The sequence below is a fragment of the Dermacentor variabilis genome, chromosome 9, assembly GCF_050947875.1.
Source record: "Dermacentor variabilis isolate Ectoservices chromosome 9, ASM5094787v1, whole genome shotgun sequence".
Classification (NCBI taxonomy): domain Eukaryota; kingdom Metazoa; phylum Arthropoda; class Arachnida; order Ixodida; family Ixodidae; genus Dermacentor; species Dermacentor variabilis.
Genome location: NC_134576.1, coordinates 31,640,509 through 31,667,760, shown reverse-complemented (window position 1 = coordinate 31,667,760; position 27,252 = coordinate 31,640,509). Strand labels below are relative to the sequence as shown.

At 45.4% G+C, this 27,252-nt stretch overlaps 1 protein-coding gene and 1 long non-coding RNA gene across 4 annotated transcripts in view; one reads left to right on the top strand and one right to left on the bottom strand.

Moving 5' to 3' along the window:
- Positions 1 to 11,564, top strand: part of LOC142592574 (uncharacterized) — a 30,194-nt gene extending 18,630 nt beyond the window's left edge. Inside the window, exons 4-6 of one of the 3 annotated variants that reach the window (XM_075704101.1) lie at positions 619 to 871; positions 1,477 to 1,651; positions 2,514 to 7,402. In XM_075704101.1, coding sequence (XP_075560216.1) covers positions 619 to 871; positions 1,477 to 1,651; positions 2,514 to 2,537 — 452 coding nt within the window. In that variant the 3' untranslated portion in view covers positions 2,538 to 7,402. Of the gene's footprint in view, positions 1 to 618; positions 872 to 1,476; positions 1,817 to 2,513; positions 7,403 to 11,460 lie in introns of those variants that run through there. The other 2 variants (XM_075704102.1, XM_075704100.1) reach the window with 2 other exon arrangements.
- A 5,372-nt stretch (positions 11,565 to 16,936) lies between these two features.
- The window catches only part of LOC142592578 (uncharacterized), a 21,780-nt gene continuing 11,464 nt past the window's right edge, over positions 16,937 to 27,252 (bottom strand). The window contains exons 2-3 of the long non-coding RNA XR_012830724.1: positions 20,344 to 20,578; positions 16,937 to 19,190 (exon numbers count right to left, since the gene is read on the bottom strand). This is a non-coding gene — a long non-coding RNA (uncharacterized LOC142592578). The remainder of the gene's footprint in view (positions 19,191 to 20,343; positions 20,579 to 27,252) is intronic.

Sequence of the window (27,252 nt, the reverse complement as noted above, 5' to 3'; positions counted from 1 at the left end):
TAGGATAAATCACAACTTGGCCAACCAATTTTACTAGTGTTATAAGGTTTTGTGAGAAAGGGTGTTGTGTATTGCTTTGTAACTAGAGACTAAGAGTGTGGCATTGTCTCCCATTGCACGTGTATTTTTCCGGCTAGAAGTGATGTTCATGTGGTGCTCAACAGTGCTTCAGGAACCCTCTAAGTGCTTACACATTGATATTACAGCCACTTATGAATTCTGATCCTAATGTAAGCATTAAGGGGCTTTAGCATTCATTTTAGTGATAACTTTAGATTCTATTGGCCTCGAGATCGAACAGAGTCGGCTTCTAGCGGCGAGGTAACGAAACTCCTAAGTGTGGGTGCCGGTGGCCCGTCGCCACTCCAGCCGCAGTGTGCAGCGTTCATAGTTCGCGAAATCACGATGGATGTTGACAAGGACGGTTTGTTCGATGGTGAGTAACTTATCAACCTGTTATTCTTTCATTTTTGTAACAACGGAAATTCGTAAAGTAAATCGCTGTACGTTTTTAGTGTACTGATGCGAAAAGCATTTGCTTAACGCGACCACACCATGTGCGCTCATCTCCTTTCAACGTGTTGTGAGGTTAACATGCGTTCTTTTTTCGTTTTACAGTACCCTTGCCTCTAAGCACAATTCCCAACCATGTTGGGGACGGTGTCAGGTGTCTTGTCGAAGGCGACGAAGTTGTTGCGGCGGGCCACATCATTGAGTGTAGTGCAGTCGCTTCTACCTGCTGCTCTGACGGTCCTGTGCACGTTATCGCATTCGTGCTGCAGTCGGCCATGCATAGTAAAGACCCACACCGAGTCGACCTGAAGCTGACTGACGAGACAAAAATAGAATTGAACTGCACATGCCCTGCAGGGTAAAGTATTGCCTCAAGTTGTTCGGATGTAGTTGGTTGCGGCGCGTATCGCGATTTGTTTACATTACATCATACTAAGCTGACTCGCGGATTTGCTATGCGTTTACGTTATGCGATAAATTTAGAGAACTTATGTTGCTTTATCAATTTTTGTTTTTAGCCAGACTTACGAAATCGCGAGTTAGTTTCAGTGTTACTACCATTGTAAAATGCTTTCGAGTCGCTTTACAACCAGTTGCAACCGTTACGCGAAGCTGAAATAAAGCATGCAACGTATAATTTATGTTGTATCATAATCATTAGATCTCTTTAATTACTTTCCCATGCAGGCACTTGAATTTCCAGTGGTGCTTATGGTAAATCCCCGCAATATAGTCATTAGGATGACATTTAATTAGTAAGATGGCTATTTTTTTACTAGCTTAATATAGTGGCTCTTGTTTCCAGAGCTTTTATAAGATCAGTTACGGACCGATCACATGTGGTAGCATCATTTATTTACTATATCTGACAATCAAGTGTTTCAGCAGTATGTAAAATCAGTGCACCTGGTGAGTACAAACAATGCACCTTGGAATCATTTGCACATTTTGTTTTTCTTTCAGCACCTCTCACAAGTGCAAGCATTGTATTGCTGTGCTTTTGCATATTAACAAAGTAAGGCAATTAATCCTTCTGTCAACAACTGACTTACCCCAGTCATGGGGACAAAACGCCAAGTATACTGTAAAACAGAAATACAGACCCACCCCCATAAATGAACTACCATGCTGCCCCAAGGTATGCATATTGGTTTGGCTGCCTAAATATTGTGTTATCCCCAAAGTGATTGGCAGATTTTTTTAAGCTACAGCTCATTAATAATGGTGATTCAGGAAAGACGGGCATGAAACAGGACCACATGCTTACATTTAATTCCCTTGAAACGCTATGCCATGTGGCAACCCAAGTGTTAAAGAAAAACATTAATTTGCTTTCACAGTGCTCTGGCATACAAGTATACTCTTGATTTTTAAATTGCCTGAGACGAAACACAATTGCACATCGACCTAAGCAGTATTGTAACATGACCTTACGGTGCAAGTCGGTGTAAGCAGAGGACGCATGTTACCATGAAAGACGTGTGTTGGCTTATTCTATTGCTTGTTCTAAGCCTTGCTTCCATTGAGTTCGCTATAAGAAGCCTTGTAATTATGCGATGCAGCTTTTCATACATTTTCACAGTGGAATGTAGATCAATATTGGATAACTACAAGCTTGCAAGAGAGGTTCTAGCTTGTCTTGCTCGTGTACATGTACACAGCAACATGTAGAATGACTACTCTATTTTTTCAATTTGTATTAAAAAATAATTCACTATATTTAGAGAATATTTAGCTTTCTTACAAAAATGTTCAAGAAAATGGCATATGTTTGCTCGCAACCAAGTAACCTTGCTAATGAATTGTCTAGTTGCCATTTGATTTAAGCTCTTGAGTACTTCCGTCAATCAAATTTATTTATATTTGATGCTTTGCCCCGGCATACTCAACACGTTTGCTTTATTTATTTTGTACACTAATGTTACAATTAGGTCATCGAAATTTTAAGCGAATACGTTAACCAATGTAATTATGTGAATTTAATGGAGGTTTGTATCTAGTTTCAGGAGCCTGCAGTTTCTTAGCCACAGGAAGGAGTACTAAAAAGGCTTATGCGTGGCTTGCCATATGCTTGCTCAGCCGAAATGCACGTCACAAAAAAGCCAAACGAAGTGCCAACTTCATTCGTTCATTTTCGAATACCTGGCTTCAACACCTGCGAGGTTAAACTATTCTATATAGACAGAACGCTTGTTTTCAGGGGCATGTGTATCGACAGAAATTCATACATATGGTGTTTGATTCTTCAACTTGTCATGACAAAACAAATGCCTTTCTGCATCTTCAGGACTCTTCACTCTCGACAAGCTTGCCAACAACACTGCAACTAACAAAGAAGCCAAGCCCTGCACAATGCTCGAGCGCATAAGAAAGTCGCAGAAGCCAGATTTCAGTTCCTTCGTGGAAGAGGTGCTACAAGCATTTAATGAAGACACAATTAGTGAAATAGAGAGGCTCACGGTGTCCCAATCTGCTAGTGATGATTGGCACAGCTATCGCAAGGGTGTTGTCACCAGTACAATCTGTCACATGTTCAAAACAAAAGCAAATAAGCTCAAGTCAGAGCCACGGCCCCACAACCTGTCAGGTCTATTCAAGGCAGTTTTGAAAAGCTCAACATTTCAGACAAACGCCATGAAGGCTCGTAGCGAAAGAGAAAGCGAAGCAAGGAAGAGATATACAGCAATAATGAATGCTAATGGGCACACCGTCACTGTGAAGCAGACTGGATTTAGAGTGTGTAAAGATTTTCCTGTGATCCGTTGTTCCCCTGATGGGGTTGTGAATTTTGCATGCAAATGCTGCTCAGGAAAGACAAGTATGCTTGAGATAAAGTGCCCTCAAAAAATTTCTGATGCTTTCAGTAAGGAAAACCCCAAGCCAGCATACTTAACTCAAATTCAGGTGCAAATGGGTGTGCTGGGAATCCACTCATGCGACTTCTTTGTATATGAGAGTGCAGATGTCTGGAAGTTACTACACGTAGCATTCGACAAGGAATACTTTGAACAATGCTGTACTTCAGTGAGGCTAATTTATAGCGAATACCTTTTCACTGCACTTAGGGCATCTTAATATATGTTGAACTTAAGAACAATGAATACCTGCTCATTTTGTGCTGTTCAGAACAAAGTTCATTACACGAGATGTTAAACTGGCTGCAAACTCATGTTTTCTCGTTTCTTTATTTATGTTGTAGCTAACTCATTCATCGTTAGAAATTCACCACTGCGGTGGGATCCTTATTTAACATGTTACAACTGCTGGGGCTGCGCTGAAAGACACACTTTCCAGTTTAAAAAATGTTGCTTGGGGTTGCGGGAAGGGGACAGTCCCTGCTGCAGACACCATAACTGTGTCACCGCGAGGCGAGACACAAACTGTTCCGAGAAAGGAGCTGATAGGTGTACAGGAGTGGAAAGGAATGATTCATCAAGAACGAAACTTGGTGAACAGCCACAGACGAATAAAAAAGGTGAAAAGCCGGTAGTACGTGGTGTAGCCACGTTATAAGCAAATGTCACAAACGGCAGGATTGCATCCCAGTTCGTGTGGTCCGGGCGGATGTACATCGCAATGATGTCAGAGAGGGTCCAATGAAAACGCTCCGTCAAGCCAGTGGTTTGCGGATGGTAACTAGAAGTCGTCTTGTGAATTGTGTTAGAGGTGCTCAGAACTTCAGTAAGGATAGAAGAGAGGAAGACTCTGGTGCGGTCACTGAGGAGGACGCGCGGAGCGCTGTGGCGTAAGAAAATGTTGTGTAGAAAGAAATTGGCGACTTCAGCAGCAGTCCCGGATGGTAGAGATGCTGTCTCCACGTAGTGTATTATATGGTCTGCGGCCGTTAAAATCCAACGATTGCCATGTGAGGTTGTGGGAAGAGGACTGTACAAGTCTATTCCAACTACTTCAAAAGACCAAGTGGGACAAGGCAGAGGTTGTAAAGAGCCAAAAGGAGCTGTTGTTGGTCGTTTGCGGCTTTAACAATGAACGCAGAGTGCAACGTACTTCGCAACAGCTGACGGGAGAGGCCTGGAGTAGCGACTTCGTGTTCTATCGCAAGTCTTGTGGTAGCCTAAATGACCAGCCGTCACATGATCGTGAAAGGCTTCGATCACCTCACGTTGCAGAGAATGTGGCATGACCATGACCCATTTGTTGCCATCGATGTGATAAATATAGCGATGTAAAGCCCCATTGTGCAGCTTGAATTTATTAAGTTGTCGATGAAGTCAGGTGTTCGGAGGTTGGAAAGAATCTTCCATGCATTGGAGAATAGTTTGGCGGTATGGGCCGATGCGTTGGTGGGACACAAGGACAGGTGGGCTGTCGGGTCTTAGCCAATCGAGGGTTACGATGGGTAAAGCCGATGAAGAGGACTCGGGACGTACGCTATTACGGGGAGGTGATGGTGAATCGTTGTGATTCGGCAGAGGGTAACGATAGAGAGCATCGGTGTCTTTATGCTTCTTTCCAGCCCTGTAGGCGACATTAAAATAGTACTCCTGTAGGCGAAGCACCCAGCGACCCAGGCGACCTGATAAATTCTTTAGCGATGAAAGCCAGCACAGTGCGTTATGGGCGGTAATGACTGAAATGGCGGCCATGAAGATATGGGCGAAATTTTTGCGCAGCCCAAACAGCAAGGCACTCCTGCTTGGTTATGGTGTAATTCTCGGCAGCGGTTAGCGTACGACTAGCGTAAGCAATTACTTGTTCGCGGAAGGTTTTGTCACGTTGCAGTGAAATGGCACTGAGACTGACTGCTAGCATCAGTAGGAAGGATGGTGGGCGTGGTCGGATCCAAGTGGCACAGTATTGGGTCTGACGTCAGGGAATGTTTTAAAACCAGGAAAGCATGTTCATCTTCGTCGGACCAAATGAAAGGCGCATCACTGGCATGGAGTTGATGGAGCGGGGACGCAAGCGCAGCGAAGTTGAGTATGTATGCCAGAAGTAAGAAGCAAGTCTGAGAAAACTGCATGTCTTTTTACACAGCGGACGGCGAAATTCGAGGATGGCAGCAAGCTTCTTGGGGTCTGGTCGAATACCTTCTTTGACGGTCTTGCTTGCGAAACTGCATTTCTCTTTCGTGTCGAGCTGCAGGCCATCATCATTTGCAAGACAGGCAAGGACTTCGTCAAGACGTTGCAAATGTTGCGAGAACGTGGTTGAAAACACTACAATGTCATAGAGATAGCAGAGACAGGTTTTCCATTTCAAACCACGTAAGACTTATCAATCATGCGTTCGAAGGTGGCCGGAATAAGGCATGGTCACTTTTCGAAGGCGGGAACAAAAGTCAGCACAAATAATCAAAATGGCAGTACCTGTATCAACGAGAGCTTTGCCGTATATATCTTCTACAAGCACTGACAGCAAGTTGGATGATCGCTCTGAAGGAATTGTAGGCTGTCCAGTGGATGCAGTTTCCCCTCCTAAAACTACATCCGGGAGTTTTCCAAGAGGGCGTTTATGACATGAGAAGCGGGTCGGAGAAGCAACAGTGAACGATGACATGGAGACAGTGACCTGCTGCGTGATTCACAAAAATTCACAGGCATATCGGCAAAGTAGGAAGGAGAACGTGAGCGGTGATAAGAGGAGTGGTAAGACGTGCGCTGATAGCCCAATGCTGGATGGATGCTTGTACGTTCCTCGGCAGAGTAGCCACGTTGCTCATCCTGTTGATGCCGTCAACAAAATCGGTAGATGTGCCCTCTATAGCCACAGTAGTAGTAAATGGGTCTGGCAGGACGCGGAGCGTAGTAACGCTGTACACAGACTGGCGGTGACAACGAAGCCACTGGAGGGTGGTCTGCTGGTGTAGGCAGAGGGGTGGTAATGGCTGGAGAGAGCACTGCAACGTTGGCATACGTGGGTACCTGATGAGTGCAGGGGCTGTCGGAGCATGGTAGACGCTATGCGGACGAGATCTCTTGCCGAATGATGTTCATACTGCAGGCTAAAATACTGGCCCTAGCCGCGCAAGCCAGTCGGTGGAGAAGGGATGATGCTTTGCGGAGCGCAGGAAGAGCACTGCCCGTGAAGCTCTTCACGGACGATGTCGAGAATAAGCGTGCACATGTCCATGGTCGAAGGGAGACGAATGTCGGAGGTCTCGGTGCGTAGCCGAAGGGGCTGGAGCTTCTCAAATCGCTGGCAAATAGTCATCACATCCTGGATAGCAGCAGGATGTTGCATAGCAAGGGCATTGAAGGCGACGGTGTTTATGCCTTTAATAATGTGGTATATTCGGTCACTCTGGGACATGGTGACGTTCATACGTTTGCACAATGCAAGCACATCCTCAATGTATGACGTGTATGATTCCCCAGCGAATTGGATGGCCTCAGTGCGAACAGCTGGAGCACCGAAAATCTGCCGAAGCTGTTGCGTGAACGTCGCCAAGTCGGAAGATCTGGCTCATGGTTCCAAAACCAGGTTTTTGCAGAATGGGACATTCCGTAATTTCTGTGAACTGTCCCACTTGTTGAAGTCGCTTACTAGATTGTTGTTTTGGAGCCAGTCCCCTATGCCATCCCCGCGTAGACCACCAAAGACTTGGGTGTCGCGCTTGCGGCTGTTGATGGTCACGACGGAAGGTGAAGGCTGCAGTCGAGCAGCAGCCTTGGACGTACCTGGATTCACTGAAGTGAGCATGGCCAGTGGTGTTATGCGGTGACCCAAGTGGAGCTCCAGTGAGAATGTGCAAGAGATCTTGGGGAACGAAAAACACCGTCCACCACTTGTAAGGAACTGCTTTATTCCAACCGAGCTCGGGCTACTACCACAACGATCAAACTGTGCTGCTGGCGATGAAGATGCACAATGAATGATGATGTGTGCAGATGATGAAGTTGAAAGTCAGGCATGTGTTGCACCCACAATACATTATATATATATATATATATATATATATATATACAAAAACAAGAAGAAAGGGGGTTAACCAAGGGGCCCGACTTTTATTAGTCATACCATAAGAAGCCAACAAACACAGACACCAAGGACAACATAGGGGAAATTACTTGTGCTTAATAAATGAAATAAAGAAAGAATAAGTTAATGGAAATTAAAGTGGATGAAAGAACAACTTGCTGCAGGTGGGAACCGAACCCACAACCTTTGCATTTCGCATCCACTTTCTTGGGTATTTATGTTCCAACATGCGGCAAGTTGTTTTTTCATCCACTTTAATTTCCATTAACTTATCGTTTCTTTATTTCATTTATTAAGCGCAATTAATTTCCCCTATGTTGTCCTTGGTGTCAGTGTTTTTTGGCTTCTTATGATATGACTAATAAAAGTTGGGCCTCTCGGTTAACCCCCTTTCTTCTTGTTTATTACATAACAAGGGTCTCGAATCCGGCAACACTGATGTCCTACGGTAGCATGTGTGGGTTTATTGACCAGTTGGCATCACCCAAAAAGATCACGTTCTTGTGTTGCCTGCGGCAAAAAAGGACGTTCCACGTCCGCCGCCAAGGTCTGAGTGGTGGTGCTGGCTAAAACTCCCAGGGTTCTACTAGGACACATAAATACCCAAGAAAGTGGATGGGGAAACGGTACCGCGGTAGCTTAATTGGTAGAGCATCGCATGCGAAATGCGAAGGTCGTAGGTTCGGTTCCCACCTGCAGCAAGTTGTTTTTTCATCCACTTTAATTTCCATTAACTTATTGTTTCTTTATTTCATTTATTAAGCACAAGTAATTTCCCCTATGTTGTCCTTGGTGTCAGTGTTTGTTGGCTATTTATGATATGACTATATATATATACAGTGGAATCTCGTTGATACGATTCTCACGGGCACCGAAAATAAAAATGTATTATCCAAAAATCGTATTATCCAAAACGGACTCCAAAAGATCGCGAATAATACATGCTTGGCACAGAACTTGCTTTTATTAAAGCACTTTAAAATAATCCGTCACTTTGCGCTGCACTTTTTGCTTTTCGAGGTCCTGCAGCAAGCTTTTCTGGAACTCGTAAAAACGAGTAGCAGTTTCCTGCTTCATCACTGCTTCTTGGTCACGTGATTTTACCGTGAGTACTATGTCTTAGGATAGATGGCGCTAAAAACCTTCGGTGCGTTTGGTGTGCGAGCTTGCGAAAATTGCTCCCAGAGGCCGCCACACTGCTGCAGGCGCTGTGCAGAAGCACGGCCGGACTCTAGCCGAGCCGAGCCAGGCCAAGCCTCGAGCATACAAAGCGCGCGTCGCCGCGTCTTTAGTCCGCCGTGCCTGTCGTTTCGCTCGATGTTAATTTCAGTAGCTCTGCCCACCCGCTTCAAAGGACTGGCTCTGATGTTATCATCATACAGAAGACGTTTCCGGGATCGTATTATCCAAACCGACGTGGAAATACGATTGTATTAGCCGTACAAAAATGCATTTACCTCTATAGGGCATCGGCCGGGAACGAAAAAAAAACGTATTATGCCGAAAAACGTATTTAGCCGAATCGTATCAACGAGATTTCACTGTATATATATGGGGTTCAAAAAGCTGGTCGTGCCTTCCCCAGCCTACTCCTCCCCCCTTCCAGAAAGAAACTCTCCGCCTATGCATGCAGGGCTGGTTAGTGATTTTGCTGCACCCAGTCTACTGTCGGTGCCGAGTTGGTGCAGCACACAGACGCCATTGAAAACCTGTTTCATGCATCTGCTGTGCCTACGTAAGTGCGCGGTGTATTTACACCTCAGAAACTGATTATACCTACAGTTCAGGAGCTCAGAAAGTTACGGTGTACATTAACTGGACAAAAACAATGCCTGCACTGCGTCTGCACTCTGGCATTCGTTTGAAGTGTTCCAGTGTGCCTGCGCTGCAGATATCGAGCTGCACGATTTCTGAACTCTTGTGTACCGACCGCCATGAACTGGTTCAGCACGGTGCAGGTGAATCAAACTGACCGTAGATAATTTCTGGACTTCTGGCGCACCACCTTGAACTAGTTTACGGTGGTGCAGGCAAATCAGTTGAACCTTCTAAAGGGCCCTCACCAGGTCACATCGAAAACTTTGGTTATACGCTGGAACTTGTTACGTGCCCTCTAGGGAGCGCTGTGCCGCAATAATTTTTTCAAATTAGTTCATTACTAGGCGAGATAGAAATATTTCAGTGCCGTGAACCCATGGTTTCAGGAGGCGAGCGCCACTGCCAAGAGGGACACTCTCTCCACTTGCCTCGTCTAGCCCACGCAAGCAAAATTCCTTCCCTCATTCTCCTATACCAGATCGCGTACACTTGTGCGATATGCATCGCCTCTCCAGCTGGGAGATGCCAGAGCTTTAAAGGTTGTGATCCCAGTACGTAAATTTAAACTGTATTAAAAAGCCATGTTTTCTTGCATGCACGTTTTGATCATTATGAAGTACTGCATGTGTAATATATAGAACAGAACTGCAGCTAATCAGCCTGCAACAAATTTCTACAACCAGGCCAATTTTTAATCACTGATTTGCATAATTTCAGCTCACATATTCGAAGTGCACATCCAGTGTGAATGAAGCTGTCACATGGGCATAGAGCTTAATTAACAGCTTTGTCAAACGTCGCCTTAGTACTAATGCTTTGATTTCTCTCATGCGACATTTTCTTGTGAACAAAATGAATCTGGAGCATTGTATTGGGTATTTGAGGCCTGATGGTAAAGTTCAAGAGCAAATTAGTGATTTGTTAAAACACTTAGCTCAGGCTTGAAGTGTAAATCACAACAAAAAGAGGATAAGCATAGGTTTCAGTTTCAAATTAGTACATATATAAAGAATGCCATCCGGGGGGATGTTCAACAGAGCAAAACCCATTCGCATAGCTTCATTTATTCATTGCAACGCATTCAAGTTTGCTGTTGATAGACAGGTGGATGAAGAAGGCAATTATTGCGTTTTAGAGTCCCGAACAGTCGCATGGCAATAGATTGCCAAGCCTCTCATAACATCGAGCCACCTCAGAATTGTACCAAAGATTGTGGATGCAGCCAGTGTTGCTGCCAGGTAACTGCATTTTGACTATTGTGTATTGTTTGCATTTCTTGTGCAAAAGGAATTCTCGCAGAGAGTTTTATTTTCAGTGGCTTTCAGTGGATGTCTTCTGCTACAACTAGCACATAAGTTAACTCCATAGCACACCACTAGGATGGTGACACTGTGTCGTGGGATGCTTCCTTAAAAGTGGACAAGAAGATTGTAAAGGAAAATGTGAGATGATCACCGTAATAACCAAGGCATTTGGCATGGGAATGACCTAGCTCTGAAGGTAATTATCAGATGTGGATAGGCATATAATCTTAAATGGCGCCTTGCACAAATCCCAAGTGTCAAATGTAATGAGTATAGTGCATTGAAAGGGCCTAGGATGTTTTGTAGATGCAAGGGAACACTATAGGCAATTGATAGCAGTTGCTTAGATGCACCACATTAACAGGAATCAAACGAACTCCCTTAGACATAAACATGCAGCAAATTCAAGGACTAGATGAAGCTTCAAAGAAATAACTGCATTTCATGTAGGATAGGAGTGAATGACCTTTCTGCATGCGATCAGTGACAAAAACACTAAATGAATGCAGTACAGTGTCTGTATCATATCTTATGCAGACCAAGCTAACCTGGAGTTTCAGCATTCCTTGTCAGTTCACTTAAATAGGTACTACATTGTTCAAAGTGCAATATTGCTCTACAAGGCATAATATGCAAGATGTAGCATGCTAACCCTAGTGGCTCAACAACTACTGAACCGAAACCTCAATGAGCAGTGAAGCTTCTTGTAATTTTCATCGTAAGCATACTTTTGCGCTTGGAAGTGAACCTCTTTAGTGAATTTGCTTGTGTATTGATTTTTCTTTAGGCAAGTATTTTTTCACATGTTAATGTCTCAATCCTGCTTTCTCTTTCCAGAGCTAAAAGAAAATGCCTCTTATTTCAATTTGATCTTTTTACCTAGGAAGCTATCATCTAGTGCTGTGTACAGCAAGCACATGCTTCCGGCAAGGAGGGAGCCAGCACCATATCTACATCAGCAAGAACATGAGTGCTGAAAATAAGCATTTTCTGTCCAAATACCTGTCTCTGTCTTTTTATGCTTCCAGCATGAATTAATAAGTTTCTTTTGCCTTCACATGCAGGAAGGTTTATAGGAATAATTAGTGACTGTTGAATGCCCAGAAAAAGCCTTGAAGCCTTTCTACTTGTACAGTGGTAGAGTACATGTGTACTTGAACTTGATAGTACAGAAACAAAAGGCACAATAACAGGCACAATGCTTAAGGCAGCAGTTGTATAATTGGTAGATGAACACAATTGTGCTGTCCAGTTACATTCAGTTTGACCAAGTATTGTAAGGATTTCCTTCAATATGCATAATTCAGTTTAGCCAGCTAAAGTTGAACTTGTACAAACTTAGGAATGCCTGCTGAGAATTTTAGCATAAATGGTACATGTGCATCCTTCAGCAGCACTACAAGCCCAATAAGGTTTTCATGTTACTGTCCCCCCCCCCCCCCTTGGTGTTATTACAGTACCTACATCAAGTGCTTGAGAGTATAATAGAGAATGACTCCAATTTGTAATGAATATGTGCAGTGTTGATGCAAAAATGAGAAGGCTATATAAATATCCAGGACACGAGGTGGTGGGCCTGGTTATAAGCATGAACTGAAAATTTGTAGACCAAATGCAATATGAATACAATTTGTTAAATGACATCCATGTGTGGGAACTGCCCACATGAAAGGAGAGAAAGTGCAATACTTGCAACCTACCAACACAAAGATCACTCCAGGGAAGGATTCTGTGAGGGTCCACTAAGTGGACTGTCTATTTCAACAGACACTGATTTGGTAGAGCTCTAAGCTGGTAGAGCAAGCGGCAATCCTCACCACGGGCTCTCATCCTCTATTCATTCAGCGTGTACTGGAATGGACAGTCCACTTATCAACACTTACAGAATAGCCCCCCAGGGTTGTGGAAGCAAGCAGTATCTTAAGCTTAAGTCTACGTGGAACGCTACCTGCTGCTTATGTGGCAAGTCCTCCTGTTTACTTGTTCCATTCCACTGAGAGCTGAGCATGGCATAGCTTAAGTTAGAAAAAGCAACCAGCATCCTTAGAATCCAAACAACTATTACTATCTGCCCTATAAAAGAGGACAGTGAAGCCAAAAATTACACTTGACTTGGGCCGTATTTTTCACAATATGCCCAAGAATTATTGGGATTTCCCACCAATTTTACCCTTCCTACATCACATAGTGAACAACCTGAAAACTTAACACTGTTGCGCAGAAAGATGACGGGATAGGATTTGAGTGAGAAAACAACACACGACACCTGAGCACAAACTATGAACTGGTTTATCTTTCTGCAAATGAAGCGTACATAAAGCCTACACACATGCATAGGAGTCCTCTTCCCGGTCTACCTACACCCTCTATTGTCAGTGATTATGCTAATCTCTCTATTGCTGAGTGAAATAGACAGTGCACTGACACATGAGCCCTGTAGGTACATCTTGATGTTGTATGCTTCCACGGCTTCTCTTTTGCTTTGGTTCCTACTTTTCAGCAGAATCATTGTCTTGTGATAATCACCAGTTGATAGTTTGTGCTCAGGTGTCGTCTGTTGTTTTCTCACTCAAGTCCTGTCCCTTCGTCGCTCTGCACAACACTGTTAAGTATGTCGAACCAACTAGCCCACTGCACAATTTTTCTGAACCTGAAAACAACTGTAAATTAAGTCTGTGAGAAACAATGAAGTGTTCTGTCGTGACATACAGGTTTACGCATGATCACTTTGCTATATAAAGATACAATTTTAGCCAATGTTAATGAAGAGCTTCACTTTTGGAGTTCACTTAAATAATGTCTGTGATGCATTGTGACAGTAGGAGGTCCTGGAGATGCTACTCTGGAGATATGTCAACATATTGAGCCTATTCCTGTTTAATTTATGGATAGATGCCTTCACAAAGAGTTGGATAAACTGCACAATAGATTGTTTTACATCACCTGTAATAATTAGGCTATGATAAAGTGTAGACGGTGAGCTTAATGTTCTATAAAAGCCCAAGAAAAAGCTCCAGAATAGGTATGATGGGTAGACGACCTTATATTTGGCTCTCTTCATAGTGAAGTGCAGACGCATCACCTCAGCCACACTTAATAAAGTCTGTGGGCTCGTACTTCCCATGCCTTTACTGCACAAGTTGCCTTGGTGCTCCTAGTCTTGACAAGTAACATTTAAGCACTCTCTCATGCATGTGTTTGCTCCAAAGCTACAGTTGCTAACTAAAGTAGCTCCCACATGTGATTCTGTAACTCTAGACCTAACTGCAAAAATGCATGCAGTACTACAAGTCTGGCATGGTGTCCACATAACTTGTGCACAACTTCAAATTTGGTAGGCAACAGATAAGTGGTAACCTATTATAGTAACAGAATGGATGCCAAGGAAAATTCACCCAAGGCCTTAGCCGGGAAAATTAGGTGTTACATATTAGGAAAATTAGGAAATTACTTGCCCCATTTATGGTCACTGACCAGATGGTGGCAAGTAGTGACTACTGCGGCGGTGACAAGAAAGGTGACCCACCCACCGGCACATACGAGCCGTACATTTATGGGGGCACCGGAACTTACGATTCTGTCGAGTTCTTCGACATTGTGCAGGTCAGTGAACGGTCCTTCTAGCAGAATCGGTTGATGCACTGTGCCCCACGGTGTCAGCTTAGGTCCTACAAGTCCGGGGCCGTGGAGCCGGGAGCCCCTCAGCCGGGCTGGGCACCAGTTGCGGTGGTCAGGGGGGCCGATGATTGGGGAGGCCCACCCTTTGAGCTAGACGTGGGGGCCTGGCCCTATCCTTTCTTTTCTACCACTTGGGTCGGGTGGCAGCACTTTGAAACCAGGGATGTGATGGCCCTCCTCCGCAATGGTGGTTCTGATGCCTGGGACACCACACTGCTCGAGGGCGTGGGAGGCCGGTCTGCTGGGGTGGGGTATGACCCTGCCAAGACACCTTACCCTATCGCTGCTGGTAAGGGACCGCCCATTGGGCCAGGCTTGGCCAGGTTCTCGACCTTGAAGGGAAACGAAGCGGAGAGGGGGGGGGGCGACAAAAAGGACTCCACGAAGCCGGCGAATGCCTCTGGCGGGCAGCAAGACGCTGGCAGTCTAGGTGGAGCCGAGACCCTCCAGAAGCTACCCCCCCCCTGCCCCCGTCAACGGTGGAGGAGGCGGTTCGAATCCTGCCCAGCAGTGAAACAGCAGTACGGCCTTCTAGACTTCACAGACGTGGTCCTGGACAGTGAAGCATGTGAGGCAGTGGCTGATGCCATCTGTGAGACTATCGACAATGGCAGACTCGAGGACTATGCTGCCTTGGTAGTGACAAGTGTGGTGCGAGGACTGGGCTACGACCCAGCCTTTTTGGCGTGTGTGTACAGCGGTGCGAATCTCTACGGGCATGAGCCACCTGACTGTCTTAAAGCACTCTACGCCGCTAACACTACCCTGCTGCTTGATAAGTGGCTGCCCTGTCTCACGGTAGCGGAACTGTGTGGCCGTGTGGCCAAGTGTCACCCTGTGAACGGTGCCAAGTCCGCTGAACCTACAGACAGTCAACTCGACACCCTATTGTCGGATGTCTACGACGATGGTCTGGCCCAAGCCCTCTACCCCCCCCGGACCAAGGCCGATATGGCCATTAGAAATCTCAGGATGGGCGACATGCTAAGCTTCATGAGACGTGAATCGCTGTTGGAGGTGGTGGTCCGGATGCTGAAACTGTGTTGCGGGTTCGACCACGTGACCACCTGCAATCTGCTAATACTGGTGAGCTTAATGTTCTATAAAAGCCAAGGAAAAAGCTCCAGAATAGGTATGATGGGTAGACAACCTTATATTTGGCTCTCTTCATAGTGAAGTGCAGACGCATCACCTCAGCCACACTTAATAAAGTCTGTGGGCTCGTACTTCCCATGCCTTTACTGCACAAGTTGCCTTGGTGCTCCTAGTCTTGACAAGTAACATTTAAGCACTCTCTCATGCATGTGTTTGCTCCAAAGCTACAGTTGCTAACTAAAGTAGCTCCCACATGCGATTCTGTAACTCTAGACCTAACTGCAAAAATGCTTATCAGGAAAATTAGGAAATTACTTGCCCCATTTATGGTCACTGACCAGATGGTGGCAAGTAGTGACTACTGCGGCAGTGACAAGAAAGGTGACCCACCCACCGGCACATACGGGCCCTACATTTATGGGGGCACCGGAACTTACGATTCTGTCGAGTTCTTTGACATTGTGCAGGTAAGTGAACGGTCCTTCTGGCAGAATCGGTTGATGCACTGTGCCCCAGGGTATCAGCTTAGGTCCTACAAGTCCGGGGCCGTGGAGCCGGGAGCCCTCAGCCGGGCTGGGCACCAGTTGCGGTGGTCAGGGGGGCCAATGATTGGGGAGGCCCACCCTTTGAGCTAGACATGGGGGCCTGGCCCTATCCTTTCTTTTCTACCACTTGGGCCGGGTGGCAGGACTTTGAAACCAGGGATGTGATGGCCCTCCTCCGCGATGGTGGTTCTGATGCCTGGGACACCACACTGCTCGAGGGGGTCGGAGGCCTGTCTGCTGGGGTGGGGTATGACCCTGCCAAGACACCTTACCCTATCGCTGCTGGTAAGGGACCGCCCATTGGGCCAGGCTTGGCCAGGTTCTTGGCCTTGGCGGGAAACGAAGCGGGGGGGGGGGGGCGGCGACAAAAAGGACTCCACGAAACCGGCGAATGCCTCTGGCGGGCAGCAAGACGCTGGCAGTCTAGGTGGAGCTGAGACCCTCCAGAATCTACACCCCCCCCCCCGGCCCCCCTCAACGGTGGAGGAGGCGGTTCGAATCCTGCCCAGCAGTGAAACAGCAGTACGGCCTTCTAGACTTCACAGACGTGGTCCTGGACAGTGAGGCATGTGAGGCAGTGGCTGATGGCATTTGTGAGACTATCGACAATGGCAGACTCGAGGACTATGCGGCCTTGGTAGTGACAAGTGTGGTGCGAGGACTGGGCTACGACCCAGCCTTTTTGGCGTGTGTGTACAGCGGTGCGAATCTCTACGGGCATGAGCCACCTGACTGTCTTAAAGCACTCTACGCCGCTAACACTACCCTGCTGCCTGATAAGTGGCTGCCCTGTCTCACGGTAGTGGAACTGTGTGGCCGTGTGGCCAAGTGTCACCCTGTGAACGGTGCCAAGTCCGCTGAACCTACAGACAGTCAACTGGACGTCCTATTGTCGGATGTCTACGACGATGGTCTGGCCCAAGCCCTGTACTCCCCCCTCGGACTAAGGCCGATATGGCCATTAGAAATCTCAGGATGGGCGACATGCTCAGCTTCATGAGACATGAATCGCTGTTGGAGGTGGGGGTCCGGGTGGTGCAACTGTGTCACGGGTTCGACCACGTGAGCACCTGCAATCTGCTAATATTGGTGAGCTTAATGTTCTATAAAAGCCCAAGAAAAAGCTCCAGAATAGGTATGATGGGTAGACGACCTTATATTTGGCTCTCTTCATAGTGAAGTGCAGACGCATCACCTCAGCCACACTTAATAAAGTCTGTGGGCTCGTACTTCCCATGCCTTTACTGCACAAGTTGCCTTGGTGCTCCTAGTCTTGACAAGTAACATTTAAGCACTCTCTCATGCATGTGTTTGCTCCAAAGCTACAGTTGCTGACTAAAGTAGCTCCCACATGCGATTCTGTAACTCTAGACCTAACTGCAAAAATGCATGCAGTACTACAAGTCTGGCATGGAGTCCACATAACATGTGCACAACTTCAAATTTGGTAGGCAACAGATAACTGGTAACCTATTATAGTAACAGAATGGATGCCGAGAAAAATTCACCCAAGGCGTTAGGCAGGAAAATTAGGTGTTGTGATGAGATAAGTAAATAACAATAAGTTTTGATCGACTAACTCAAAGCTAGCAGTGGCATTGCATTTGACATGATTGAAACGAGCAGCAGCATGGCAAGGTAACTGTGGGAGCCTTTACAATGTCGCGCTCTTTCAATTACACATATGTGTGCATCCATATACAGACCGGGATGTATGTTGCTCCGACCAACTGTTTTTATTCAAGAAAGCCAAGTTTGTGGTTCAGCACACATCATGGGCTGGCAAACTCACTGATGAGTCAACTCCCTCAGATCATCCCATCAGTCTGAGTGAGCCAAGCTGAGCAGTATTTTGGCGAGTTTGAGCCCGAGTGAGCTCGCCTGAGTAGTATTCTTATGAGTTAAAGTGAACAGCTAAGTATAATTTTGGCGAGTGTAAGTGAGTTCCGATTATTTTGCCAAAATATATATGGTCCATGTACTTTTGAAATTCAGGTACGACACTTGCGCATAGGTTGAAAATGAAGCTTCTCGCCAACTGACTATTGCAGAAATAATCATAGAACAAGAGAAATAATGTCTGTGATGCATTGTGACAGTAGGAGGTCCTGGAGATGCTACTGTGGAGATATGTCAACATATTGAGCCTATTCCTGTTTAATTTATGGATAGATGCCTTCACAAAGAGTTGGATAAACTGCACAATAGAATGTTTTACATCACCTGTAATAATTAGGCTATGATAAAGTGTAGACGGTGAGCTTGATGTTCTATAAAAGCCCAAGAAAAACTCCAGAATAGGTATGATGGGTAGACGACCTTATATTTGGCTCTCTTCATAGTGAAGTGCAGACGCATCACCTCAGCCACACTTAATAAAGTCTGTGGGCTCGTACTTCCCATGCCTTTACTGCACAAGTTGCCTTGGTGCTCCTAGTCTTGACAAGTAACATTTAAGCACTCTCTCATGCATGTGTTTGCTCCAAAGCTACAGTTGCTAACAAAAGTAGCTCCCACATGCAATTCTGTAACTCTAGACCTAACTGCAAAAATGCATGCAGTACTACAAGTCTGGCATGGAGTCCACATAACATGTGCACAACTTCAAATTTGGTAGGCAACAGATAACTGGTAACCTATTATAGTAACAGAATGGATGCCGAGAAAAATTCACCCAATGCTTTAGGTGGGAAAATTAGGTGTTGTGATGAGATAAGTAAATAACAATAAGTTTTGATCGAATAACTCAAAGCTAGCAGTGGCACTGCATTTGACATGATTGAAACGAGCAGCAGCATGGCATGGTAACTGTGGGAGCCTTTACAATGTCGCGCTCTTTCAATTACACATATATGTGCATCCATATACAGACCAGGATGTATGTTGCTCCGACCAACTGTTTTTATTCAAGAAAGCCAAGTTTGTGGTTCAGCACACATCGTACGCTGGCAAACTCACTGATGAGTCAACTCCCTCAGATCATCCCATCAGTCTGAGTGAGCCAAGCTGAGCAGTATTTTGGCGAGTTTGAGCCCGAGTGAGCTCGCCTGAGTAGTATTCTTATGAGTTAAAGTGAACAGCTAAGTATAATTTTGGCGAGTGTAAGTGAGTTCCGATTATTTTGCCAAAATATATATGGTCCATGTACTTTTGAAATTCAGGTACGACACTTGCGCATAGGTTGAAAATGAGGCTTCTCGCCAACTGACTATTGCAGAAATAATCATAGAGCAAGAGAAGACCGATACGCCTTAATGATGCAGCGTGCTGCGCGGGATCCATGTGTGCTGTGAGCCTGTGGAAAAAAAATTGCAACCTCCACTATAGCGCACTTCCTAGGCTATTAAATAGCTACAATGTTCAGGAAACGTACTGTTTCTATAATTGGTTTACTCATGCAGTAAACTGTACTGCTTCTACACTTTGTAATAAAAAGCATATGCATCGACAGCTGACATTCCTGCTTATTTTCTCATCACAAAGGTAGATGTGGCACATGAACCTATATGCTCACACAAATCAACGTGACCAATTACTGCGGAGACATGGCAATGAATTTCTTGTTCACCTTGTACACCACAAGTGCGTGGTTTATGCATTCATTTGACTTCATAAAACCCGATTTTTACTACAGGCTTTACCGCAATGCTTACATATAGTGCAGTGAAGCGCTCGACAAAACTGCACATATCATGGTCTGTTTGATAATAACTCAAGATGCAAATGTTTGTGCAGGCAAGGCAGGCAACGAATGTTTTCATTCATGCAGCGTACCATAAGAGCGTGGTATATGCATTCATCTGGTTCTATGACATGGCGATTTTGCCACTAGCTTTATGGTAATGCTGGCGCGTAGTGTTGCGAAGCTCGACGGAACTGCACATTATTACGGTGTGCTCAATATTTACTCTAGATGCAAACGTTTGTGCAGGCAGGCAACCAATGCTTGCATTCACGCAGCGCACCACAAGAGCGTGGTATATGCATTGATCTGGTTTCATGACATCGAACCTTTGCCACTAGCTTTACAGCAACGCTTGCGTATAGTGCTGCGAAGCTCGACGGAACTGCACATTATTATGGTGTGCTCGAAATACACTTGAGATGCAAACGTTTGTGCAGGCAGGCAATGAATGATTTCCTTCATGTAGCACATCATGAGAGCACGCGCGCTCTATGCAGTCCTTTGATTTCATAAAACTATTTCTGCCACAGACTTCACAGAAATGCTTGTGTAGAGGGCTGTGAAGCTCGACGCAGCTGTAACAATATCCCACGGTCCACCCAATTTTTACCAAGTTTGTTCTAAAGGGCCCCTCACAGGTTACATAACAAATGTTGGTTATGCGCTGAAAGTTGTTACGTGCCCTCTAAGAAGTGTTCAACCGCAAGAATTTTTCAAATTGGTTCATTAGCAGTAGCGAGAGAATGATTGAAGTGCCACGAACCCATGACTTCAGGAGGCGAGCGTCGCCGCCTATATAAACACTCTCTCGACTTTTCCTGTCTCGCCTCCGCAAGCAGAATTCCTTCACTGCGTTCTCCCATACCAGAGCCGAGGGATCACGCAGCGGGTATACCCTGCCGTCTTCTTTTTTCACCGTCACCGGCACACTTCCGGTGACGGTGTCACACAAGCTGTTGCGCTTGTCTCGTTTCCTGTAGCGGACGATAATGCGCGCTCTGCACGAGAACACATGATTAGCGGTATAAGTCAGTGCCCCAGCACTGAGGCAGACGCGAGAGGATGAAAGAGCATGACCGCAGTGCTGGAACACTGTAGAAAATGGCATATAGTTTGTTCTCTGCGCGCGTGCAAACGTTGGAAAAAGCAGACGAAACGGAAGTTCATCTCTCTTGCTACAGTGCGAAGTAAAACAAAAGCACCCAGACATTCAGTTTGTATCTTTTATTATTTCTCTAAACCTTAATTGGTCCACTGAAGCAACAGATTCAACAAATAACTGATGCTGCCTTGAATAAATATCTAAGTCACGTGTCACTGTGAGTGACATCACAGCACTGCCTTGTACGTAGGCGTACTTGTGTAATTGACGTGAACTGTCCAGCTGGGAGTGAGCGGCTCCCGTGAGAAGGCAACATGGTTTGAAATTTAAGCTCTTTCCGCGGCACGTAGGGATGTAATACTTAGTAGACATGATCGTTAGCGCGCATTGTACACACTTGTCAACTCAAAATGCGCAGACCTGATGAGGGACCCTTTAAGGCGAAAGCCTCAGATCTCTATGTTTCAAGGTCGCTTTGTGAGGTACAGAAAATCAGAGCACTCATGCTACTGCTCGCGCATTTGTCGTCTTCTTCCACAGTGCTGCCACATTGATGCCGCTAATCATGCCAAACAAAAGGCGTGATTAATTGGAGCACTCGCGACAATGCTTGCAAGTTCATTGTCTTCCACACCGATGCCACTAATCATGCAAAAAATAAAGGTACTGTTAATAATTAAGGCACCCGAACCCACAACCATTGCTGTTAATTAGGGCAAAGTTGATTAATGCACAGTGAATCAAGGTAGTTCTAATTAACACCTTAATTGACATTGTGGGTCATTAGTGGGTCACAGCCTGTGCTCCTCCTATGCCGCAGCAAAGTTACGGGCGTTCATCTGCTTGCTGCTGCGATAATTTTACGACATTGAATGCAGAAGTATGATTTTTGTAGCACGAGGTTATAGATAGCCAGTAGAATACTTGTCTGATGTTAAATGCTATGACCACCGGCAATCCACGATGCACTCAATGAAAACGTTTTTATGCTGTGTGTGGCATGAAGGCGCAAGAATTCTCGCTCTTGTGTTGTCATCTGAGGTTTCAAGTTGCAACTAATATATCTTTTTATTGCATTGGACATCGGGTGGCATGGTTGTCTCGAAGAGTGGAGTGGCAGCACATTCCTCAGTTGGGTTGCTTGCAAACTTTTCGGCACAGTTTTTGAAATATGTGCTGTTGTACTAAGTATCTCCGTTTTACTTGCTACTCCCAAACTTTTCAGCGTGTCTAATAGATCCTCATGCCTGTTGCGGATCCAAAAAAGAAGCACAACGCAGAGGAAACAAATAAACTTAGTTTCAGACAGAAGAATGCACCAGCAACTTCGCGATCACCAGCTGATAAGTGCTTTAGTGTCAGATGTCCAGCAGTGGACAGACAGTGAAATCAGTGACAAAGAGAGTGTTGATGAATCGCCACGGACCTCAGCCAGCACTTCGAATGCAGAGTCGGACCTGACTCATGATTCTGAAGCGAATGATTCAGGCTATGATACTCTCATTTCTCTCAGCCCATCTCTCGAGAAATGGACACTGGAAACAACCACTTTGCCTAGTGTGACACCGCACTCTAGGCTGCCCACTATCATTCAGTTGCTATCTAGCCATTATGCCCTGTCTGTATACTCACTGTTTATTACGGATGATATCTGGCAAATGATGGTCAATGAAACAAACAGGTTCACACAACAACGTTGGAGTCTACTACTCCCAAATCTAAATCCCGGTTGAAAAATTGGACGTTAACCAATGTCCAAGAAACGAAAGCATTTATTCGAATACTGATTTGTATTGGTCTGCTCCGTCTTCCTACTTCCAAATCTAAATCACAGTTGAATAATTGGATGGAAACCTATGTCCAAAAAACGAAAGCATTGGAATACTGATTTGTATTGGTCTCGTCCATCTTCCTACTTGAGTCACTACTGGGCAAAAAGTAACCTGTATGGTGTTGAACTCATTCGTCAAAATATGAGCCGCGACTGCTTTTTTCCTACTTTTGAGGTTCTGGCATCTTGTGGATAATGAACTGGTTGCAGAGGTGCAGGATTGTCTTTAAGATCCAGCCTCTGGTATAGAAATTGAACCAAAATTTTTTCCACTGTGCTTGAGCCGGGAAAGGAGGTTGTGATAGATGAAACAATAGTGCCATGGCGTGGCTGACTTTCGTTCTGACAGTACATTCCGCAAAAAGCCCTTAAGTACAGAGTCAGGCTCTACAAGGCATGTACAAAAGACAGTCACACGCTAAAGGTTGATGTATACGCCAGAAAGTGTGACTGACAAGTTGGCATCAGACACGCTGAAGATGTATCTTTGAAACTCATGCAAAATTACAAGGGAGTCGGGTGCCCGCTGTATGTAGACAACTTCCACATGAGCTTGCGACCCACTCTTCCCTTTCTAAGGGAAGACACTTTCATTTGTGGCACAGTTCGCTCAGCAAGGAAAGGGTTGCCAAAAGATGTCACTGAAGTAAAGGTTGCAAATGACAGTGTTACAGGACTTCAGTCCAAAGATTGAGTGAAGGTACAGAAGTGGATGTACAAGAGGCCCGTTATGATACTCACATCTGTCACTAAATATAAAACAACTTTGGTGGAAAGCCGGTAGAAAACAAGGGACAGCGCACCAATCACGAAGCATCAGGCTGTTCTCGATTACAATGCAGCAAAAAAAGGCATCGACTATAGTGACCAAATGACGTCATACCACAACTGCCTTAGAAAAGGACTCAAGTGGTACAGAAAGGTAGCTGTAGAGTTGCTTGTTGGAAGTGCCATCGTAAATGCATGAAACATTCGTGCCATGCTTGAAGGAAACGCTATGCCAATTATAAAATTTCGAGAAGAACTGGCTCGTTCACTGTTCAGCTCTCGTCAAGACAACATTGAAGAAACTCGTGGGAGGAGCATCCACACGCTAAAAAAAAGTGGCACATCGGCAAACGACACTCAGCAGCACTGCACTGGCTGCTATGCGGCCAACAGTACCAGCAGCAGCCCAGAAACTAGGGTGAGAGTGAGAAAAGGGACCCCTTTCTGTGGATAATGCCCTGGTAAGCCATTTATCTGTTTGTTGTGCTGTAATTCTAAGCACAAGTAAGCTGAGAAGCAAGCTAGCTTCAATTGTAATATGAGTAGGATGAAAACTTCAAAACATGGTTAATGTTCCTCCTAAATTTTACCTTTTCTCAAACTAATTTCTATCACAGGAACTGACTTCTTGTCTTTTCTGGTGGCAAGCACTTTGTAGTTCCACATAGGTTTGTAGTATCTTTCAAATAAACGTACCAAACGCCAGCAGCAAAGATAGCAGCACCATCTCTTTGGAGTAAAAGAAAGAGGCACAGCCGCCTGTCCCACCAGTAGGTCCGCATGTAAAACAAGACCTAAAGAAAGCACGTCGCACTGAACATGTTAAGGTGCATATGACAGTGTGATCACTAGGAATGCCTTCACAGTCCATGTGACAGTGCCCACAGAAACAGTTCTGTATTGTGTGTGTGCACATGTGCACATTTCTTTCTCTTTAATTTTTTTTGTCATTCTTTTTCTCTCTCGTCTATCAGATCCCGTTGCCCCTCCCCCAGTACAGGGTAGCTGACCGGATATAATCTCTGGTTAACTTCCCTGTCTTTCTTCTGCTTTTCTCTCTCCCTCTCTTAAGGCACTCGAATCTATGACCTCTAGTGATAGAAAACAAGTAATAAGAAGTAACAATGCATTTGAATGAGAATATCGAGTAATTTAATGCATGTCTCTTGAGCGTGCAGGCTTTCGCCTTCACTTTCTTTGGCGTATGCTAAAGTGACTATCTTTTATTATGCTTTTGTTACACGGAACTGTGCGTTCACATTTTCGCCTCACAAAAGACAAATGGGTAATTCTCGCATAGGAAGTGCATCGTTATGTCCTGCAGATATATGAGGAACTTGTATGCATGTATGTACATTGGCATTCAGAGTAATAAGGAACATTCAACTGCAGTATTCAAAGGAGTAGAAGAGTATGCACTTGGGCTGGTTGGTACATGATTACAAGCAGAAAGCAGCGCTAAACGAAAGGACAGCGCTGTGTTCTGTGTCCCTCTCTTTGTACAGTATTCAAACATGTAGAGCTCCAACATTCGTTCTATTAATAGGAAAAGTAAGCAATAGAAATGTTTGGCTGATGTTTTATTGAAAGGTTAGCCTGCAGGCCTCCATCCAAGCCTTAATTACTTAAAGCAGTTCCATTGTCAGTTGCAACGGTTCTAGTGGTTTTGAAGATGTTACTTTCTTAAAGGGAAGTAACAGCATTCGTGACCTCTTTTCTAGGGTGGCCATGCCGTCGTGCATTCACCATACACAGTAGGACAAGCTTATACAAGTGACACGTTTTCTGTTCTCAAGGTGGAAGAGGAAGAAGAAGTGGCGTTAGAGAACGTCTGCGTTTTCTTTTCTAGGGTGGCCATGCCGTCACGCATTCACCATACACAGTAGGACAAGCTTATACAAGTGACACATTTTCTGTTTTCAAGGCAGAAGAACGAAGTGGCGATAGAGAACGTCTGTGTTTTCGGCTGTTCCACTTTTCTGTAGTTTTTTAATATTGTGTGTACAAAGTGTTCGTGTCATCTTTCGGGATGGCGGGCACACGTCCTGTGAAGCTTCCCGTTGATACAGTCGACCTAACTGCTGCTCGGCCGGTTGATGCCTTCTTTGCTACGGCTGTCACTGACATGGAGCTTCCTGATTCAGCAGATTACTCCATGGCAACTGAGATGGATTCCGACAGTAGCAGCTTCACACCTGTTGAATCGCGCCGCCTGAAAAAGAAGTTGCGCCGGACATCAACAGCTGGTGAGTCAACTACAAAGATGGTTGAAAAACCTGGTGTGTTGCGCCAGACATCAGCAGCGAGGGAGTTGCCTACAGAGAATGTTGACACACCCGACGGGTTCTCTGTGGCTTTCAAGGCCACAACAGAAACGGCTAATTTGAATACCATTAACAGACAGCAGCTGAACCAATTTTTTGACCAGGTGATTCCTGGACAAGTCCAAGAGGTCAGAATCAACGCATGGAAGAATGTCCTTACGGTAGATGTGAAAACTCGGGCCACAGTGGACAAGCTGAAAGAAATTGGAGTGTTAGGCAGTATGCCAGTCTGCCCCTATCTCTCTCATGGAAAACGGACTTCCGCTGGAGTTATTACAGATGTAGACCCTGAAATAACTGACAGTGACCTGTGGACACTCATCAATTCTACGGCCAGGATAGTCGACATTCATCGGTTTCAGCTGATCACGATGTGTTAAAGTAGTTTTTGAAGCAGACTCTATCCCATCTCACGTGAAGGTGGGTTATGTGCGGCATCCTGTCCGTCTGTATGTTCCCAGGTCTGTTCAATGGCACAAATGCAACAAGATTGGCCGTGTGAGTGCTGTTTACAGAAACGAAATATTCTGCCGTCAATGCGGCGGCTCACACTAGCATTATACTTGCAAGACGAAGATTGTCAAGTGTACCAACTGCTTCGGCGCTCATGAGGCGACGGCTAAAGACTGTCCTATGATGAAGAACGAGAGGCTAATCCTGAAGAAGATGGTAAAAGACAACTCAAGTCACCAAGAAGCGGCAGCGTCTATTCGTCGCTGCAAACGTCGTTCCCCACGCCAACGCCTAGAGTCACATGCCACTAGTCTGGCTCAGCCACCGTCACAGCAACTCTCAGCTCAGTTGCCTCAACGTCTTGAGCCACAGAATGATAAGTCGCCGCCTTCTGCAGTACCCCATGTTACCACGGTGGTTCTGAAAGATGCAGGTATATTATCCACCTCCTCTTATGTTGAATGGCCTGCTCTGTCATCCAAGGTCGGCGAACCAACGCGTCCAACATTCCATGCCATTCCAGTGGACAATATGGACAAGCTGGAAGGCCAGCAGGTGAACATTCTTCTGAAACAACTTGTACACTCCATGCACACGCTGCTTTCGGGCCTCAATATGCCAACAGCAAGCATTGTTGTTCAGTTTTTGGACGCAACTGAGCCGCTCTTGTGGCACTGCAGTAATTCGTTATGGCACTACTACACAGCCCCTCCTCTGTGTCGATTCACATACATCGCAGTGTAGTGATGCAGTGGAATGCCCGAGGCCTGCGTGGTCGCCTGAGTGAGTTCCGCCAGCGCATCCAGAAATACCCCTTCCCTGTGATTGTGATATGCGAGCCCAACATGACTTCTGCTTTCCGTCTTTCTGGATATGTATTGCTGTGGTCTCAAGAAGCTGATGAAACCAGCAAGGTGTTAGTGTGCATACACCGAGATATTTCACACTACCGCCATGTCCTCCAGCCCCATAACATGAACCACTACATTTGCTTGATGTTAACACTTAAAGGACGGGTATTCGATACTTGGTGGCTACATTCCACCCAGAGATCACATTGATTTTTCGTACCTGTATTCAGCAATCCAGAGTTGTACAGCTCCTCATATTATTGTGGGTGACTTCAATGCTCATCACCCCCAATGGGGAAGTGCAGTAATGAATAACCGAGGCAAAGCCCTGTCCGACTTTATG